Below are 22,768 nucleotides of genomic sequence, written 5' to 3' on the forward strand. Positions count from 1 at the left end.
TATTGCTCGAGTGTTTACATGTATGCAGTAGTGCATTAGCAAAGATTATTTCTGTTAGTTTTATTCGCAGAATGAGCACACAAATTTGATTTCAGTATGCAATTATCAATGCAAAATAATATAAATAAAGTATAAATAGTATGAAAAAACAGAAAAAAAAAAGTGTGTGGCTTATTTCTTCTTTTCATTTAAGTTTCTTAATAAAAGGCTAAAAGCACCACTTGGATTTTTAAGAACATGAGACATTAGGATCCATCTTCCAATTGTTTTGTCAGCTTCATATCGACGTCAAAAATGTCTTTACCAGAGTTATCCAGAAATTTGTCATAGAAAAAGAATTACCTTATGAAATTATCATGTTCAAGAATGTTAATGGTATGTAAACGGTATGCAAAATTTTTATAACTTGAATTTGATTAACAGTCCTCTCAGGATAATTTGAGTAAGCCTGAATTTGCACAAGTCGAATTTACATAATTAGGGACTGCCTACCTTATAAGCTTATCATTCCTATTTGGAGAAAATGACAACTAGATCTCTAAGTGGCAGATAATTTTCATCACATGGTCAAAGTCCACTGCACTGTGTGTCGAGGCATGATGTGGCTACTGCCATGTTGTGTCTTCATACAGGCCTTGTTGGGGGATGCTCAACACTCTTATTAAGAAACTAGGAGATGGCATCTTCTCATTTAAAGATATAGCAGTAAAATGTTAATTCTGCTGCTGCTTCTTACCCTGCTAGGTTATACCTGAAGGGAATCTTAGTATAGCATGCAGGGGACATTGTCAAAGAGACATACTTGGATTGGGTCTGGACCCTCACTATGTGGAAAGTATGCGCCTAAGTCCTTCACCTACGCAACATGCCCCTTCTGTATAACTTTCCAGCACTAACTCAACTATGAAAGATAATAAAATAAATACTAGTGTCAATGTTATAAAACATCTTCCACAAAACAAAAAAAAAATATACAGGTAATCCTCGACTTACGACGGAGTTCTGTTCCAACGTTTCCGTCGTAAGTCGATTTTGACCTAAGTGGAGGACTTTTTTAATTCTTGATTTGTTTGATTTCTGTTATAATATTTTCATAAATTAGGTTTCTATTTAACTTAAAATGGTTAAAAATGTATAAACTTACATAAACATTAATAAATTATTTATTAGCACATATGCATATAAATACAAAATTAAGAAAGGAAAAAATACATAAACACATAACAAAAATGGTGCACTTACTTTAATTTGAAATTTCTTTAAATATTGGTTAACATAAACAAAAAAACTTATTAACCAAGTCTTTAATTTCAGTAGTATTGACTACAAACAGGTATTGACTACAAATTGTATGGACTACAAACAGGTGAGTAACTGTCACTCATTTGGAAGATATGGTTATTTCTCGTGATAGGGAGTAGCTTTTTTAATCAGAAAATTGGTTAATGTTGTTTGTTGGGTTTCCCCCCCCCCCTTTTTTTTTTCATATATTTCACGATAACATCTGACTGCTTCTCGAATTTGCTTTTCGACTTTGGTGAAGCGATCAGTGTCTTGATCCATATTTTTGAGTAGCTGAAGTCCTTGATTTAGTTTAGAAAATACTTCAGTTAATCCTTTTACTTTTAATAATTTTTTAACGATTTCTCTTCTTCATCTTCCTCATTATTCCTTTCTTCTTCTACAACTCTTTCCTTTTGGAAAATCAAGTCTTGATTAGTCAGTTCATCTTTTTCGTGATCTGCTAATTCTTCTATATCGGTAATATTGATTTCTAGATCCAGATTTCTTGCAATTTCAACAATTTCTTCACCAATTTGTTCTAAGAGTTAAATTAGAGAATTTTTAATAATAATAATTTTTGGCCATTACATGTGAATCATCTTAAGCCGACGACTACCTGTACAGCAACAAAAAATTACACAAAATGACATCAAATTTCATACAACAAAAGCACATCCACATTCATTTCACAACAGCCTGGACATTAATAGAAACACTCATGTACACCACATATAGACATCAAAACACAATATGCTATTTCTCACTGAACCCAAATGACATCCTCTATTTATTTCACCCAAATTATATCATGCAAGATATCTTCCATAAGAGTGAAACAAATGCTCAAAAAAAAAAAGGAAGAATTTAAGAACATTTTATACAAAAATAACATCCACATTGCATGCTTACAAGAAAAGAAACTAAATCAAAATCTGAAGCTTCAAATCAAAGGCTCTATTTTCAACATTAAGGAAAGACAGACCAGATCGTTCTGGCAGGGGTCTAGCTATACTCTTACGGACCAAACACATTAAATATAGAGAAATTGTATTGACTACAAACAGCAATATATAGTAACACAGACATTCAAGCAGTCAAGATATTTCTGCCAAAACGCATTATTACAATAGTCAATGCATATCACCCAGATTTCCGTCCTGGTTGGCCGAGTGGTTAGCATATCCGCTCTCCAGCCAAACGTTGTGGGTTCGAATCCTGCCATTGGCATGGATGTTTGCGATTGTCTTTGAAAATACTAGTGGTGGTGGTCGGAGGTAGATAGCGTTGGTGTAGATGATGAAAGTAGTTGCGGTTCGTTGTAGATGGTGGATAGAGTGATGGAGACTGAGAGTTGTGGAGTGCTCTCCTTGATGAGTCATTGGACTCCCTGGAGGTTCATGTAATAATAATAATAATAATACAGATATCAATACAGAACTAATTAAGCAACTAAGTCAAACAATGTGAGATAAAAAGATCCTTTTAGGAGATCTAAATGCCAAAAGCCCAACTTCGGGCTCCACACAACTAGATTGGAAAGGAGCACAAATACAAGACATAACTGATGATCTAAATCTTAAGATCATAAACAACAAGCAAAATACATACCTGTCAAAAACAACAGGCACAGACTCAGCATTAGACATCACAGCAGTAGATTATGACACTGCGAGTCTTACCCAGTGGAAAATACTAAAGAATGCCATCAGTGATCATAGACCTATTATTAACTAACAACATACAGAGAGCAGAAAAAAAGAAAAAAAATCAATTTCCAGAGGACTCAGGAAAAATAATTGAGTTCCATTTTGGAATGATCATATATCAATGCTATGATCACTGAAAGAGATAATATCAACAAACAGTTAAAACAAAACAATACAGAAGACAACAGAACGAAGTTAATAGAATTAACTCAAAACATAGAAGATGAAATTTCTAACTGCAAACAAAAAAAGTGGAAAGAATTCAGCAATAGACTAGATCCAAGAAAAGACTCACAACACTGGAATATCATCAGATTATTAAATAACAAAACACTTCCGGATAATGATCATTCATCGAACACAATCTCCTCAGGAATTAATACAGCAGCAACAAACAAACAGATGGCAAATCTACTAGCCAAACATTACTCTAAAGCAGGCATGTCAAAACACGCGGACCGCCAAAAAACTTTGTAACCAATATTTAACTTTTGAAAAAACCGAATTAAATAAACATATTTAAAAAAATTAACATTTCCACTTAAGATTATTTTATATGCCAAACTACTCTGCAATTTCTAAAGGAATAATGTTCTATTTGTCATTTCAAAAAATCTTGTTACACCACTGCATAAATATCAAATTTTAACAAGCAAGTCTACGTATGCAGCTCCATCTGCTGACCACAGCAATCAGAGGCTAGCTGTTAGCAATTTTCAAGTAGTAAGAAAGTGTAATGTTTTCTTACTACTTGATAAAAATAATGTTGAAACCTTCAACCAGTATAAGTAAAAAAGGATTGATTGAAGAAGAACATCGTAGTTTTCAAGAAAAATGAAAGTTACAATATTTTTGTATTCAAGGAAAAAAAATTATGCCTGATGTAGAAACTCTATTGCAGTTAGCAGAGAATATAATATTAAAAGGCATTACGATACAAATCATAAAGAAAACTATGACAACTATAAGTTTTAAAAGAGGTAAACCATGAGTGGACATATCGGTACACAATAAATAACGGAAAAAACTCACGTAGAAGGATTATTTATTAGTATAATCTGCTAATTCTTCGCCAACCAGATGGTAACCTACATTTCTCAGTTTATAGAAAGAAGACTCATATAGGCCATTATATCCATGCGGAATCTCATCACCATCCCAGTCAAAAGGCAGGAACTATTAAAACACTGGTTCATCGGGCCCACTCCTTTTGTTCCACAGACGATCTTTTACAGAAAGAACTACAATACATAACTTCTTCCTTTCTATCTAATGGTTATAAGAATTGCTTCATTGAAAGAACTTTGAGTAGTTTTAATATGTCTTCCTCTTCAAACACAGGGGAAATAACTCGCATTACTATCCCTTATGTACAAGGCATCAGTGAACGTATAGCAAAAGTTTTAAAACCACTGAATATTTTTGTTGCCTTTCGACCGTTTAGAAAAATCTCCACCTTTCTCACTTCTCCTAAGGACAAGCTTCCACATCTTAATCATCCAGGTGTCTACCAGATTCCGTGCTCTTGTGGATTATTTTATTTCGGACAAACGGGAAGATCTGCCTCTATTCGGCTAGAAGAACACCAATCTTATATTGAATACTTTAAACCTGAAAAGTCTGGACTTTCTGAACAAGCCATCTTCACTAGACACAGAGTTCATTGGAGAAAGACAAGAGTTCTTCACAAAAGTCAGTTTCTCATGGAACGCCTGTATAAAGAAACATGTGAAACTCTACTTCATTCTCCTAATTTAAACAGATCCGACGACTTACGTCTATCCCCTTTATGGAGATAGTACTTTACAAATCAGCTAATCTTTCCTAACTTTTTATTGTATTAATTTTTTTTTTTTTTTTTTTAGGAAAGTTATTGACCTTTTTAGTTATCTTACACCAGCTACTTAGGTGGCGCTTTTTGGAATTCTCAGTTAGTGTTTAATTTTGAGCTTAATGTACTGAAGATGCCTGTGACACACAGGCGAAAATACTAATACTAATAAATAATCTTTCTACGTGAATTTTTTCCGTTATTTATTGTGTACTGATATGACAACTATGTTGCGTAACTTCGTGAAGATAAATTGTCAGAATTAAAGTTGACACTTCAAAATCAACAAAGTGTATTTACCAAACCTATTGAAGATAATAGGGCTACGGTAAACACCAATTATTTGTTATCACATTTAATTGCAAGTAAGTCGAAACCATTCATTGAAGGGGAATTTATTCGCGAACGTATTATTAAACCAGTTGAAATGTTGTGTTCTGATCAATTAAAGAAATTTAAAACTATAAGTTTATCTCGAAATATTTGTCTGGCTAACTTTATCTGGCTGTTTTTATTCGTGGATGTGATATGAACTTAAAAGTAAGTGAAAAACTTCTAGAAATTATTCCTATGCATGATACAACCACTGGAGTTGATATTTTTGACACCCTTATGGAAGTTTTGAATGAAAACAATTTATTGTTAAAATAAAATGCTACTTTGTCTTACAACTGATGGTGCTCCTGCCATGACTAGTGTTGTAAAAGGAGTTGTTACAAATTTAAAAGAAAAATGCAAAGAACAAGGTAATAATAATTTTCAAAATTTTCATTGCATTATTCATCACTATGCTCCAAAGTTTTAAATATTGGACATGTCCTAAAAAATGTCAGTAAAATTGTAAATTATAGTTGTGCAAGTGAGCTTAATCATCGGCAATTTAGTAACTTTCTAGAAGAAAGTGAATACAGTGATCTGCCTTATTATACAAAAATTAGATGGCTTTCCAGTCAAAGTTTTAAAGAAAGTCTTCGAATTGCTGGACGAAATTACCATTTGTTTAGAATCGAAAAATTATGAATGTGAAATATTAAAAAATTATCAATGGATGAAGGACCTAGCTTTTTTTCAGTTGACATTACAAGTCACCTTAATCTTAAGCTACAAGGCCAACATCAAGTAGTTACCATGTTATTTGACAATATTAACATTTTTAAACAGAAATTATTACTTTGGCAAAATAAAATTCAAAAAGAAAATTTATCCCATTTTGAATGTTGTCAATCATTATTACAAAAATCACAGAAATTGAAATTTTCAGAATATGCCAATCAAATTAAGTTATTAGAAAATGAATTCGAAAGAAGATTTTTAGATTTTAAGAAATATGAATATCAGTTTCACCTATTTGCTTCTCCTCTATCGATTGATGTCGAAACTGTTGATGACAATTTACAGTTGGAATTAATCGAAATTCAGTGTGATTCCATATTGAAACAAAAATATATGGATGTTGGAATTCCAAAGTTCTATAATTATTTATCAGTGGATCGATACCCCAATGTGCTATGTGCAATTAGGCATATTTTATCTATGTTCGGTACCACATATTTATGCGAACAACTATTTTCATCTTTAAAGAATAATAAAACTGCAGAAAGATCAAGATTGAAAATAACTACAGCCCAACAAATTCAACCAAATTTTGAAGATTGAAGAATTGAAGATTTGAAGAAACTTGACAAAGTTTTCATTAATCGAAAACTTTGTCAAGTTTCTTCAAAAAAATTATATGTATAATTTTATTTAAATATGTAAACTTTATATTTTATATGTATTTTTGTAACATGGTTGTATTTTGTACTTATGTACTCTAATGTTAATATTAAAAAATCTGTTTCCTCCTTATTTCGAGATTTTTTTTCTGTTGTGGCCTGCGGTTTGATGTATAATTCTTAATTTGGCCCTTGGAGGTAAATGAGTTTGACATGCCTACTCTAAATTAAGCAAACTGCAATACAACAAAAAAGACGAAACGTGCAGGAAAATTGCAAAACATCTGCTAATACAATTCAGAACCTATCCTTCTGAAGGCATCTTTACTCAGGACCTCACAATGACAGAACTAGAAACAGCAAGTAGTCAAATTGACCCTGACAAATCACCCAAGGAATTGATCTCATCTTTAGACATGATTAAAAACATTTTAAAAATAGCCAAAAACTGCCTTCTGAAGATATTTAACATTTCCTGGAATAAAGGTAAACTACCAAAAATCTGGTAAACATCAGTCATTATACCTTTACTAAAACCTAACAAAAACCCTAATGACTGTAAAAGCTACAGACAAATAGCTCGGACTAGCACTCTCTGCAAACTAAACAAAAGAATAATACATACCAGACTTATGACATGAAAATTTCATACCATAAGTCTTATGGTATGAAATACCAGACTTATGGCTCTTAGAAAATAACAAGGTCAGCTTCTACCAAACTGCATACAGGTATCAACACAGTACAGAAGATCAATTATTTTAACTTTGCCAATCAGTCATAGATAGCTTTCAAGAAAAACCACCAAAGAAGACAACAGCAATATTCTTGGATCTCACAGCTGCCTTTGATCACATTTGGAGACAAAAATTAATAAAAATTGCATATGATATGGGAATAAGGGGGAATGCATTAATTGGATTTCTGAATTCATGAAAGGAAGAAAAATAAATGTAAAAGTTAATGGAATTTATTCCAACATGCATCGAACTTGGGATGGAGTCGCACAAGGTTCTGTTTTAAGCCCACTCCTATTTCTCAATACTCATATCCATTAGCAAACAAAATAAATGAAACATAAATGTTTGGAATTTTATCAGAAAATTTATCAGAATAAACCTTAAGCATAGCCGTTGCCATGGCTAGACCTACCGAGAGTTCAGTTATGAAGAATGTAACTCTCTGACATAGGACTGCTATCTATATGAACAATATGCATCCTGACATAATAAATGACACAAAAATAGAATGCTATGCAGATGATATAGCAATCTAGCACAAAAGTAGTAATCCTCATCAGTCTGAAAAAGTCTAAATAATTCACAATACGAGACTTAGAAAGATGGACAAAGGAACTTAAATTACAGATAAATCCAGAGAAAAAGAAAACTGAGCATCTTCTCCACTGACAGAAAAAATAAACAATTTCAACCCAAAAATCAAAATATATATTACCAAAATAGGAAAAAGTGTCTCCAAAATACTTAGGCCTAACCCTAAATACTGAACTAAGATTTACAACCCATATCACAAATCTATCTAATAAAGCTCTTAAAAAGCTTAATATCATCAATAGGCTTTGTGGAACAAAGTGGGGTGCAAGACACTCAAAACTACATAAACTGCACTCATACAACCCACTATGGAATATGCCTCATCAATCTCGGCTCCAGCTTCTACTAGCTCAAAAGAAAAACTTGACAGAGTACAATCAAGAACAGTAAAAATTATTATAGGTGCAGTCTCATCCTCAAATAATTTAAAAGCTCAACAAGAGTGTGGGCTTCACATACTAGAAGACAGAAGAAAACTCTCCACAGTTAAGTTCATTAACAGAATCACATCTCACTCACGGCTTCTTTCGATGCCTGGACCAGAAAATCTAGACTAAAGAGATCATTTATTACAATATGATCATAAAATTAGAAAACAGATAGACTTAGCGCACCTGTCCGTTGAAATAAGCAAAGAGCCATTCTTTTCCACTAAACTACCAAATAACACAATGATTAACTTAAATCTCCCAGAACTACGTTCAAAAAAAAAAAAAAGGATTCACAGCATGAAAATAAAAGAAAACGACTTGACACTATACACCACATAATCTAAACGATGTCATTGCCTACACTGATGGATCATCTGATGAAGCACTCAACCAAGGAGGTTCAGGGATTTTTCTAACTCTACCTGGAGACAAGGAAATGCAGATCAAAACCACAGCTGGCAAAATAGCTTCAAATTTTGAAGACATCTCTAATCCAGTAATAAACATTACAGAAGAATAACCATTTACAGTGACTCTAAATCTGCACTTGAAGGATTAAAAAATGGAAAAACAAAATTCACACAGGAAATTCATGAACAACTAACATTAAATTTGAAAAATAAGAACTGTATACTGCAATGGATACCAGCCCATGTAAATATTGAAGGCAATGAAAGAACAGACAGTCTAGCCAAAGAAGCAAGACATTTACCTCAAAAATTACACCCAATATCACTAACTGATGCTAAATCTGTTGCCAAAATAAAATTGGTAAAACACAAACAAGAAGAATGAAATCAGTGAAATCAATGAAGATAGTGAAAGAACCACAGTCATCACCAGACTAAGGATGAAACATTTTAAAGGCATGAATATTCAGGCAAACGGTAGTAGGAGCTATGAAGCATGCAAGAACTGTCCAGGAGTTGAACTAACACCTGCCCATATCTATTCTTGTCCAGCTATACAGAAAATTGACAATAATCCTAGAGAAAAGCTCTACTCCATCAAAGTTCAACAAATCACCAAAGCAATTCTACAGTTCCACGGTCATATCTAGAATTACTATTTCTGTGATCCTAATTTTCACAGATCAAGCAAGAAAGGAAGCTGAATATTTTCTATCAGTCATAATTTAACACAAACTTTTAACCTATACAGGAATACCATGTGATCTATTTTTCCAATATTGTGGGCCTTTTGTCAACCAGCTATTCCTCTGAATACATTGTTGCCAATGTCTGCTTTTCCTCAAGATAATTTCAACCACAATCTTTTCCAAGTTTCCTTTTCTAAAGATCAATCCCTTCCCAACCAATCTCAGCATCATCCCCTACAGCACTAAAGCTGAGCCAAATAGGATGATTCACAGGATTTCTATACCATAGCTTGATTACTATCTCTGTGATCCTAATCCAAATATCTGCCCTGACCAAATAACTTAAATGATCCTTACTGGAATGAGAACCTTCATTTCACTGGAAACTCTTAATCTCTATCCAAGGCCCTAGTTCTCTAAAAAATGTGCTTTGCAGTCCACAATAAAAGTACAGCATATATTTAATGGTTCAAATAAAAGACAAAAAAATAGCTTCCCACAGAGCATACCTACAGACTAAATAAAGTCAAATGCAAAAAGCCTGCCTTTTGCTCATATTGCAGTCAAGCTTCCCTAACTTTCACTGCCTTTCCCTGTTTCCATTTCTCACACACATCTTGATAAGGCCATGATGACATCACCTAAAGATAAGGACAACCTCTTGGTATCAGCTTTTTCCTTAGATTATTGTATACACAATCAAGGCGAATCACCTTGTACTCATATACTGCAAACTGCTAACAAACATGTTTCATCTGATCTTTCATTAGGACATCAGAAAAAGCTCTAAATAACAAGTCTTTGTCCAGATGGTATCACTCTGGTTTTGTTTAAAGCTTCAATATTTAACATCCATCTTTTATTGCCTATATATAAGTTACCAAACTTACCTGGCAACTGCCTAAAAGAATGGAACTAAGACTTTATCCAGTCATCCCCCCACACGCACACACAAAAATAAAAATAAAATAATAATAATAATAATAAAATAAATAAATTAAATAATACTAATAATAATAATATTGAAAATATAACTTATTTTCGCACTTCCCTCACACTTCAGTACTCTTAAAAGTGATCATTATCATCAACAACCAAATTCTTCACTATATGCAGAGAAATCAGTTACTCTAATTATTACTAATATGGAATTAGCCATTCTTGTTCTACACTATACATCCTCACTAACCTTACTTTCTAGACATAGGACAGAGAAATATGTGGAGAAACTCATGGTCACTGATATTTCCGTAGAATCTGACACTGTCACAAAAAAAAGACCTTCTTGCCAAACTACCATCTTATGTTCTTCCTTCTACTATTTGTGATTGGATTGACAGCCTCCTCTCTCATTCATTTCATTAGATTTCAAGATACCTTGTAGTACTCAAATAGTATAAATGCCAAGAATAGTCTAGTGAAATTCAATACTATCAAAGCATATTCCTGTCATAATAACTAGAAGAAAGATTCTATCTCATTCCCTTTCTTTTGATAATATTACAATCTCTGGTCAAGATTTCTCTTCCTGGATTGATTTTCACACCTAGCTTATATCTTAGCATAAATATATCACATCCACAGCCTTCTCAGCCTAGAAAAAACCCTGCCATTTTTCATTCAAAACATTAATTCTTTCCTGCCGAACTCTTAACACTCATAAATCCCAAATCTGAATAAACTTAGAATGTATGTTATCACAGTGGGGGATGGTGCACTCAAAAACTCCCTTAAAATTCCTGATTGTATACAGAAGACAATTTGTTTAACCTTTCGCCGAGAGGTTCCAGTTTTGGGTAATTAACCCCAACCTTTTTTTTTTTTCCCCAAAATTGCAAGACGATGTGATTAACTAGATATAAAAAGTAATTATTTATAATTTTTATACAAAAACTGTTAATGATTTTCTAAAAAAAAACGATATTTAGCTAATAAATGATTTTTATACATGCAACAATAACTATAATAATCTACATACAGTTACATTTCTTCTGAAATTTCAAATAGTACAGTAGATTTTGAAGCATGATGAAGCACACAGCCCTATCTGGCAATCAGGCATGATATACACATTTCTTTGCAACCCTTCTTTACTAAAACTGATCTTGTGAACAAATAGCACATTTTCTTCTTGGCTCATATATATATCCTCTACTGCTTGCATTGCAGTAGGGATATATACTGATAGGTACCTTCCAATCAGTCCAATTGGGTTCGCTCCTTTAGCTGATTTCCACCTTTCTTGTTAGCCCTTGGAGTGTGGTAGGTTTCAATGATCTTGTCTGAGATCCAGCCTAAAAGCTACCTGATCAAGCTTACCACCTAACTTGATCACGTAGCTTTTAGGCCAAATGCTTTGGTATTATCCTGCTACTCAGAAGACATAGAGATGCCATGTAAAAATATTCAGAAACCTTTTACATATCTCTGTGTACAATGCTTTTCTTCAACAGAGATACATAAAAGGTATCTGAATATTTTTTACACAGTGTCTGTGTTTTCTGGGTAGCAGGATAAAAACTCAACACCTGCCATTGTGTTGTCATACTGTAATACTACACTGTTTTTTCACTATTCTTTTCCTTGTCTTTACATCCTCCATTTTGCTCCCATGGATGGTGCTCACAATAGTGACTTCTTTCTTGTCATTTTTCCATTTCAAGGCAACAAACTTCCTGCACTGAATGATACAAGGTTCCTCCTTTCTTCAACTTGAGGTCTTCAGGCATTTTTTTTCATGTTATCTTAGCAGTCCCATAAACATCAGTTTTCTTGGTGACTAAGAAGTCTGTGAGCTTGGGACAGTTGAAATAATTATCTAAGGTAATGCAGTACTCCTTATTCAACAGTGAAGATGCTAAGGTAACAACAATTCTTATACCATAGGGAGCATTAGGCAGTAAACTGCATACCTGAATGCCTTTACGTGTACAAATTATCAGTTCAGATACATGGCCGCCACTTGATTCACAAAGTTAAAAGCACTTCAAACCAAAATGAGAGCGCTTCAGTAGTAGGTACTGTTTCCAACCAAGTCAGCCCTTATATAAAATAAGGCTTTCATCAACACAAATACAGGGTGTTCGGGATAAATTTGACAGTTTCGTAAGGAAAAAGAAAATCTTCTTTGTATCTATTAAATTTAATGAATTGACAAAAAAACATTACAGGCAGAGTTAATTACAATACTATCAACAAGATTTACTCAAAATAACCACCATTAGCATCGATCACAGCTTCAATTCTGCTTCGGAACCTCGAACAAGCTGATGCTACAGTCTCCCTGGGAAGGGCCGCAAAAACTGTTTTAATTTTATCCATTAACTGGGCTTTTGTATTACTGGAAGTGCGATTGGTGTCTTTTTCAACTGCGCCCCATACAAAATAATACATGGGGTTAAGGTCTGGGGAGTTTGGAGGCCAAACATTTGGACTGGTGAAGTCGTAGAAATTTTCAGACAACCATTTTTGACTTTTCCCAGAGGTGTGGCAAGGGGCCGAATCCTGCTGCCATACATACGGCCTACCATTGGCTACCCTTGTTATCCAGGGCTTGACTACAGTTAGCAACTCCACGAACAAAGCCCGAATTCCAATGCCAGGGTTCTTCAACACCTGTTCCTGCAGATTTGCGAGGAATTCTGCTGTACGAACGCAATCAGATCGTCTGCTAGGGATCTTTCTTCTTGCTACATCCTCGTAGTCACCATTGCAAGTCTCTAGTTCATGCCTGATTGTTTTTACTGTATTCAGGGAGCATTGGGCAGCAGTCGTAATATCCTTATTTTGATGGCGGGCACGAATCATCATGATACAAGTTATTCTCTTCCATGATTCAGGTAGGTTCCAGCTATCCATCCTTTCTGACATCTTGTATATGAATGAAGAAGGGTCCAAACTTTTAAATGAAGAGAAGTGTGTGTTAATACATGTAACTTACGGAAAAATATAATTAATTATAAATATGTCAAATTTATCCCGAACACCCTGTATCTTGTTTTGGTATAAACTTTCTAGAACTTCTTTTCAGAGTAAAAAAAAAAAAAGTTTTGGATTGGGATAATCAAAATCCTTGTCGGCAAAGTGTAAATAATTCATTATCAACAAATACCTACATTCAGACATCACTTCTGAAAAAAATGGTGTCACAATAATCTTTTTTGTTAGACCAATACCATTTTACTTTGATTTCTGAACTATGCCTTGAACCAGTAATAATGCTAAAAACACCTTAAGTTCACTATATCTGTGTGATTCCACGTAAACAATGAGAAAAACTTTTGAGGATTGTAGTGGTGGTGAACTGCATAGCTGTGTTGTGCATTTCCTCAACTAAAATGTTCGATATACCTTCATCAAAATAAAATTCAGACAGTTCCAATAAGCAATTACTTACGGAGATATCGTGAAAAATAACAGGCATTCCCTAAAAGGAAAGTAAGGACAAAGTAAACATCCCAATCCAGCTGGCATATGGCACCATCTCATAGCCTGGGTAAACCACAACTGTCTTCATTACTATCAGAACTCTCCAATGAGATATCAACATCGCTGTCATCACTTACATCTAAAAAGAATTAATCAACATATTCTTCATCTGATTCATTATCAGAATCTCTTGCAAATAATGTGGCAGATGTCTTCCACTTTTGCAAATCCAATGTAATTTTTTAAACCACATGCATCCTTCAACATACATTCACTTCTAGCAAAGTAAACAAATTTCTTTTCTCATCGAGAACTATCAGCATCTACGTGTAAGCAAGGAAACAATCATAAATGCATCTAGCATAGTTATGATTATAAAATGAAAAAGTTTATGGAAACGTGCTCAGAGTGTTAGTAACGCTACCAATGAATTATGGAAAGGCAAACAGGTTGTTAGTAATGCTAAAGAAACGATACCAACGAACGTGCTCAGCGAATTTGTAATGATCAAAGGGTTAAAAGACGATTTTGCTTCAATGACTCCTTTCAGAAACTTTCTCAGTTTTCTGTTTCTGAATTATGCCTTGTTGCAGGCAGTTTCATGGGTGTTTGATACTACCATATTTCTGCTTTCGACTAATGATGTAAGACAACAGTGCCGACATCGCCATATGTGAAAATTAAATATGCCAAGAAATTATATATTCTTGGTTTAACCCTTTATCCAAGTGTAAGCAAACAAAGTTTGTGCATGAAGTAACTTCATGACTGGACAACTTGTATATAGAGGCCAATGGCTTCACTTCACTTGCCTTAGTATCTCATAATGCAAAGCACATATCTTTGCCGGCCTGGTTAGCAATGTCAACTCTCCAGCCAAAAGTTGTGGGTTCGGATCCCACCATGGGCATGGATGTTTCTTATTGTCTGTGAAAATACTAGTGGTGGTGGTGGGCGGTAGATGGTGTCGGTGTAGATGATGATAGTTGCAGTTTGTTGTGGTGGTGGAGACGGAGAGTTGTAGAGTAGACACCCCTCCCTCGACGAGTCGTTGGACTCCCTGGAGGTGTCACGTAATAATAATTTACAGATATGTATGATGCTATGCATCATTATGGAAAGGGTCACTATGCATACTAGTTTTGACCTTTATTGAGGTCTCATTAGTGAGAGTCAGCTCCAGAAGTGATACCAAGGTTGAAGTAATGCAGAAGTCATATTTCCATATACAAGTAACCAAAAGGTGTCACACCTTATTACTAAAATACTTTGGATTAGAGATAGAGTTTGAAAATTTTTCCAATTGGTTATACTATAACTTAAAGAAGCCAAGAAATTGCATCTTAAATTTATAGTATTTTTTTAATTTATCTGTAATTCTTTAAAACAACCTTAATTTATAGTATAACCAAGTGGAAAAACTTTCAACATCCATATGTGGTTCATTTCAAAAGTCATTTGATCAATTCCTCATTCTTTCATTCCATTTACCACTCTTCTCTGGAATGACTTTTCCCAAATCACTCCCCCCCACTTAATGAATATGACACAAAGCTTTTCACAAGAAACATGTTAATGTATTTCTTCTTTTCTCTAAATCACTTGACCTTACATGAACTGCTGTGTTATAGGTTTCATGGCCACTAACATGTGAGGATTAACATTTAAAAATCAAATAAACAACAACAAAAATAATAATTTTAATAGTATCTGTAATATATGACCACGTGACACAAATTGCCAAATTATTTTAATAATCCTTTTTTTTTTTTTTTTTTAAAGCAACTCACTTTTGCCATTTGAGCTTGCACTCCTTGAGCTTGCAGAGCTTTGACTGCTGTTTCGGCTGCTACAGGAGATTCGAAATCTACAAATCCATACCCTTATGTGTGTGTATATATATATATTAAAAAAAAAAGAGAAAAAAAAAAGATAATGGAAATTAATCAACAAATACCAAAATATGTGATATATTAAAGATTATGTATTTTGAATATATACTCTATGTTTGTACTAATAACATTATTATTTTTTTCCTTTTCCAAATAAAATCCATAATGGTAGATGTATTTTTTTATGTTCAAAGTCAACACAGAATTTTCCCAGAACATATACTTTGAAAGTAATATGTTATTTTTATTAGCTTATGGGTTATTTCACAACATTTTATGGTATCTGTGTGTTGAGGCTTAATGGAATATTTACAACACAAAAAAAAAGGATTAAAAATTAATTTTAATACATCCAATATTTCATCTCAGTCACCAAGACATCTTCAGGGATTACACATAACTCTTGTAACACACACTCAAATATAACACAATATGAAATAAAACAAACTGGTGGGATCTCTGATAATTAATATTTCCCAAATTTTGGGAAGTTTTATGCAACCTTATTTATCTGGATGATTTCTGAGTGCTGCCGCAGATTCTGAAAACAGAGAGAAAGCTTACTTTGGACAGACAGGTAGATCAGCAACCATCCATTTAGAAGAACAGAAATCATTCATCTGCAATCACGACTATGGTCAATCTGGCCTTGCAGAGCATGTTTTGGATACAACCCACAGGATCTCTTTGAGAAAACCACCACAAATTCAAAAAAGAAAGACTGTTTTTAGAATCTGCAGTGGCACTCAGAAATCAACCAAATTTAAATAAATATGGTTGAATAAAATTTCCCAAAAATTGGGAAACATTAATTATCATAAGTCCTACTTTACATCCTTAGACCACTTACAAATGCCCATAGAGGGTACACCACCTAGACAGGACTTGAGAGTCTCCTACATGTTTCACTTAGAATTATGTTGTATTTGAGCATGTGTTACAGGAGTATTTGTAATCCCCGAAGAGGTCTCAGTGACAGATAAGATATTGGAAGCATTTAGACTAGTTTTTAATCCTTTTCCAGTGCTGTAAATATTTCATTAAACCTCCAACATATTTTATGTATTTTCCAACTGCTTAGAAGGTTTTTTGCTTGACATTAAAGGGAATGGCAATTCATTCAGGTACCTGTCTGGATTGCAAATAAGGTAATTTCCTTTTTATTGTTCAAGCCTCTCTCAATATTAGTAAATCCTGTGTTGTTTTTACTACTTTAATACTGTTGTAATATTATTTTATTAGATGCATCCAGTGTGAAATGCACTGATTACTTATCACTTTATCAAAAAAAGCCTAATATACCCATGTTAAGCATGAAATATAACACATTCTGCAAGTAAAACAGAGGAATAAATTAAAATGTGGTTCCTTACATTATGCTTAAAAAATTCATTATTTATAAATTCCTGAGATTTGGCAGGCTGTATGAATGTCAAGAATAAATTTGCTCACTCTAGAAAATAATCTGAATGTTATGTTCTAGAGTGAGCACTGTATCTTTGTGAGATCATTCAAAGATCTATCAGAAATGTTAAGAAATCCATATCAATGCAACAAAAACAAGATACGTTCACCCACATCAGATTTAGTTATCTTTCATGAAAAGCCTGACACATGCAGATCTTTGATACTCTTCTAATGTTTTTAGCCATTGTAATAAAACATGAATTGCATACGCTAATTACTTTTTTATTATTATTATTTTAATTTCACTCCTCTCCTGATGAAGTGTAATATTATGTATGCAAAACCAGTTAGAGTAAACACAATAATATAACTGTTAACAAACAGTTCCTGTGTGGAATTTACATTCAACGTAAATGTTGAACACATTCCCCATCCACAGAAGCCTCAGATCTGAAACAAAATACTAGTGATAGTTTCTTTTGCACCATTAATGTCATAAGAAGAGGAAGTATTTTCATTTTCAAAATTTTTAGGAGAGAAAAATTAACAGCCTGCTCTCTACCTGGTCCTTCCCTATATACTGCTGTACTGACCAAGTACAGCCTTTTTTTTATTCTCCCCTGGAGCAACATTCACTTTATCACTGCTCTCAACCATGTGCTGCCTGGCATGGCAAGAATGAAAAGTGAGATGATCTTCATAATTTCCACATTTCTTTAGAAATTATTATTTTCAGCCTTCTGATCTAAGCATATCACTGAAACAATTTATGTACACAGTGTTCTTAATATAAAACTGCATACCCAAATTTAGGAAAATTAACTTCAAGGGAGTTAAATGAATGAAGAACATTTTAGAGTAAGAGACACAATAAAAGAGGATATTGTGAGAAAATTATAAGATTCTAGACTGCTATAAAGAGCAGACTAGGAGAGTAATGGACACTGGGAGGAAGGAAATCAGATTATGAACAAAGACAAATAGACCAGAGAATAATTAGTTTCTCAAGTGCAGTCATTAAGATATTAGAAAGTCTGGTTAGGAATCAGATTCAAAGATGGACAGACAACAGTGAGATCCTCCATAGAAGACAGCATGATTTTGTTAAAGGTAGTTTTGCTTTAGCAATCGAGTCATGTTCTACAATACAGTGAGAGCAGAGTATTGGATAAGAGTAATGGATATAGCACTACTTCTAGATTTTGCCAAGGCAGAATTCCACACTAGAGGTTGTACTAACTCAAAGGAATGAGTAAAATAAACTTGTGACATGGAATGAAGAGTAGCTGACTGAGGTATCAGAAAGTAATGTACTATAGGTGCATCTGTGAAGAGGGTAACCTTGTGTCCTTGCAGAAGGGGTTGAGTGTGATATTCAGTTATTTGTTGATAATACTAGGTTAAAAGCAACAAGGAATGTAGCTGATTACAAAATGGGCAAATGACGATGTTATTTTAGTGTTGGCTGGGATAAAGTTATGGTGGACATTTAGAAGCACAATATTATATTAATGGGAATTTGTTGGAAGCAATCGTGGCCTAGAGAACTGTGGAGTTAAATTTTAGGGGGACACTGCTCACATCAGATCATAGCAATGTTAAAGAGAACATTAACTTGTAGGAATAAAAAAGTTATTCTCTGCTTCAAAAAGGAACACACACAGGATTGTTAGAATCACACTCGGATTGCTGTATATACAGATAAGTTACCTGGGTTCCACGGATATGGGGAAACAGCTGAAAATATACAATGATCAATCATGAAAATAACTGGCCCATGGGATTGGGTATAAGAGGACAAACTAAGAAATGTTGTCTTCAAAGCTTGAAAATCAGAAGGAGAAAAAAGACATGATAGAAACACACACAGGTTAATGAGGGGATCTTACACTATAGGCACAAGTAAGATTTTGCAGCTCATGGAGAGGAGAGGTTGAACTTAAGATCATCCCTGGAAGCTGGCTAAGGGTATTAGGAAGCATGTGAGGTCCTAGTTATTCTCATGTGTAGTGAGTAAGTGGAATGGGATATACATTAGATGTTGTGAGTAAATCTTTCATAAATGTGTTCAAGGAAAGATATGATTGATATTTAAGTATGAGTGTCTAAAATGGGGCATTCTCAGTGAGTGCTTGGAGGTGCATCCATAGTAGCAATATTTTATTGATTTTTATGTAGAAATTCATATCTTCATTTAGATTTAGATGAAATAAGTAGTACAGCAGTTTAGGCTGACGGATCTACAATTCAGCTCTAGATAAAAATGGCTTTTCAGTTCTGTACGGTATTTGAGAACCCTCAACCCCTGCCCTCCACAAACACACTCCAGTTTGCTAGTTATTTAAATCTACATTCCCCTCAAAAAAAAAAAAAAAAAAAAAAACTATTTTCAATGAATAATAAATGAAAAAAAAAAAAAAAAAATTTTAATAATACTGAACCTTGACAATAGTCAACTGCAAAATGAGTAACAGAAAGAACAGAATGAGTGAATGAATTAATGGGGGGGGGGGAGGAATTGTGGAGGAATAGGTTTTTCAAACTGTATTCTTTAATTCTTGGAAAAATTTAAATTCTGTAATAATCCTAAAATTGTTGCTCCAAGCAAAATATTAAAGAGAATGGAGACAGAAAAATACAGAAAAAGATGAAAATAGAATGTGATGAGAAAGAATAAGAAATAAAATTCCTGAGAAAAAAGATGGATAAAATGTAAACAGTGGAAGAGATAAAACAGAAAAAAAAAAAGGTGGATATAAAAAGAGAAAAATAAAAACTGAAAGAGTAAAAAGATGAATAGAACTTAGAGAAATAAACATAACAGTGATGGAGAAAAAGATAGGAAGAACATAGAGAGAGAGAGAGCATAAAAGATAAGAAAAATGTGCACGTGCACACGCAAGCACACAGAGAGAGAGAGAGAGAGAGAGAGAGAAAAATATAATAAATAAATTACTCATTGTCAAAGGCAGTAAAATTGGCTATTCAATTTACCAGCCAGTTAAGCAATGGGTCAAAGCTGTACAACTGAGAGGAGACCTCCACATAGCCTTTAAAGGAATGTGGAGAACCGACCAGGGCTTCTGACCTAATGTCCAATCCTCACCTTCTCGTGGTGCACCCTGTTGGGTATATACCCGGATACTGAACGAACGAGGATGGGCTGGCAATTTGGGATTTAGCCAACCAAATCGTATTCTTATTGGCTTAAACCAATATAGAAAATGATGGTACAACATGACAAAATTTCATGCCGGCTGGGACGTCGCCTGGTTAAACAAGGCCCCCGTTGTTTTCGCTAGGGAACCAGGGCGAACAGCGAAAAGTCAGCTACTGGAACAAATCTGAAAACACACCCCAACTCAACATCACCAGAGTTAAAGATCAGTATATCAACATAAGAAGACTGAATGGCAAAGAAATGGAGCTAGCTGAGGATTTACATAAGTACCAGATCGACATAAAAGGGGTGACTGAAACAAAAAAGACAAAAACTGGTGACATCTTTCTGAGCAATAAATACAAAATGTTATATTCAGGCAATGACAATCAAGGAAAAGAAGGAGTAGACATAGTATTCAACACAAAATACGAGGCTAATCTTCTTGAATGGCAGGCAGTTTCAAGTAGAGTGATATGGGCAAATATCAGAATGGGGAATTGGACAATGAGACTTATTTGTGCCTATGGTCCCACAGTAGGTTCTACTAAGGTAGAAGTGGAGGAATTTTTTGATGCTTTAGAAAAAGCAACTGACACAATGAAAAAGGAAAAGTTGGTCCTTGTTGGGGATCTAAATAGCAGAGTAGGAAGTGATTGTCAGACATACAAAAATGTTTTGGGAAAATTTGGAGAAAAGAGCAAAGCTAATAATAATGGCAAATACCTATTGGATTTCTGCTCAGGACATGGACTGGTTATTACTAACACCATGTTCCAACATAAAAATGTGCACAAATTCACATGGAGAGAAGAGGCAATGAATAAGAAAAGTCTCATTGACTATGTTATTGTTGATAGTGATGTTTTCTCCCTGGTGCAGGACACCAGAGTGTACAGAGGATTTGAAATTGGAAGTGATCACTATTTAGTCTTGAGGAGGATAAAACTGAATTTCATATTGAAAAGAATAACATGTAAGAAAGTTTTAAAGCGAATAAAAGTTGAGCAGCTCTCAGATGTGAATTGTAGACTAAAATACACAAAGGTTATTGAAGAGAAAAAATGAAAGAGTTTGAGAACAGGAACCAAACTTTGGAGATTCAGTGGCAAACTCTGAAGAAAACATTGATTGATTCAGCCAGAGAGGCATGTGGTCAGGTTGTCTGCAAGGATAGAAAAATCAGAACTCCCTGGTGGACAGAGGAAGTTAAAGAGGCAGTGAAGGAAAAGAAGAAAGCATATCAAAAGTTCCTGTCAAATAAGTCAGCTTGTGCTCTTAGAGAATATAGAGACAAATGCAAGAATGCTAAACACTGTGTAAAACTAGCTAAACAAAAGTCATGGGAGGACTTTGGCAAGAATATAGAAAATAAATATCAAGAAGGTGGCAAAATATTCTGGAGGTTGTTGAAGAAGCTTAGGAATGGAGGAAAGAGTGCTGTAAAAGGAATTAGAGATGATAAAAGTGACATGAAAACAGGAGAAAAAGATATCCTTGAAGTATTGAGTAATTACTTTGAAAAATTGCGAAATGAAACAAGCAGTGATAGTATAGTGGTAAAAAAACACTGACCAGGCATACAGTCAGGAATATATATCCATACTTGAAGTAGAAAAAGCCACCAAAAGTCTGAAAAGTGGAAAGGCAACAGGAGTAGATGATATTCGACCAGAAATGCTGAAGAATGGTGGTATAAAAGTCTTATAGTGGCTGCACTGCATAGTTCAGAAGGCCTGGACAGAGGGACGAATTCCCTATGATTGGAGTAGAGCTCTAATAGTACCCATATATAAAAAGGGAAATAAAACTTAATATGAGAATTATAGAGGTATTTCCCTACTGAGTGTTCCTGGTAAGATTTTTGCCAATATACTTGAGAAACGGTTGAGAAGAATTGTGGAAGAAAAGCCTGGTGAAGAACAAGCTGGATTCAGGTCAATTAGAGGTTGTCAGGATCAGATCTTCACATAACGAGAAATAGTGGAGAAAGCATGGGAATATAACAAAGATCTGTATTAAGTTTTGTCGACCTGGAAAAGGCATATGACAAGGTGCCAAGAGAGAAGCTATTCAATACACTACAGTTATATGGTGTCAATGGGGCATTATATCAAGCAATACTTAGTCTTTACTTAAGTTGTAAGTCAGCAGTTAGAATTGAAGTACAGGAAGATGGTTTAATGTTAAATCTGGTGTGAGACAAGGATGTACATTATCCCCTCTGTTATTCGTTATCTATATGGATCACATTATGAAGGAAAGTGGTATTAAACATGATATCAAAATTGGAGATGTTAATGTCAGTGCTCTGCTTTATGCAGATGATGTTATACTTCTAAATAACTCCGCTACAAGTCTGCAAGATTCCCTGACTAAATTGAATAACTGTTGTAATAGATATGGCATGAAGGTCAGCAATAAAAAAACAAAGACAATGAAAATAGGCAGAATCATTGGAAATATCAACTGAGTTGTGAA

The 22,768-nt window shown here is 34.2% G+C and overlaps 1 protein-coding gene across 7 annotated transcripts in view; it reads right to left on the reverse strand.

The window, feature by feature from the left end:
- Positions 1-22,768, reverse strand: part of LOC150094432 (protein alan shepard-like) — a 725,446-nt gene that overhangs the window by 363,795 nt on the left and 338,883 nt on the right. For all 7 annotated transcript variants that reach the window (XM_090411869.1, XM_090411870.1, XM_090411873.1 and 4 more), the window contains one exon: positions 15,619-15,710. In XM_090411869.1, coding sequence (XP_090267995.1) covers positions 15,619-15,710 — 92 coding nt within the window. The remainder of the gene's footprint in view (positions 1-15,618; positions 15,711-22,768) is intronic.

This window comes from Typopeltis vanoorti, chromosome 22 (assembly GCF_054136105.1).
Source record: "Typopeltis vanoorti isolate ZY-2024b chromosome 22, IOZ_Tvanoo_1.0, whole genome shotgun sequence".
In the NCBI taxonomy this organism is placed as follows: Eukaryota; Metazoa; Arthropoda; class Arachnida; order Uropygi; family Thelyphonidae; genus Typopeltis; species Typopeltis vanoorti.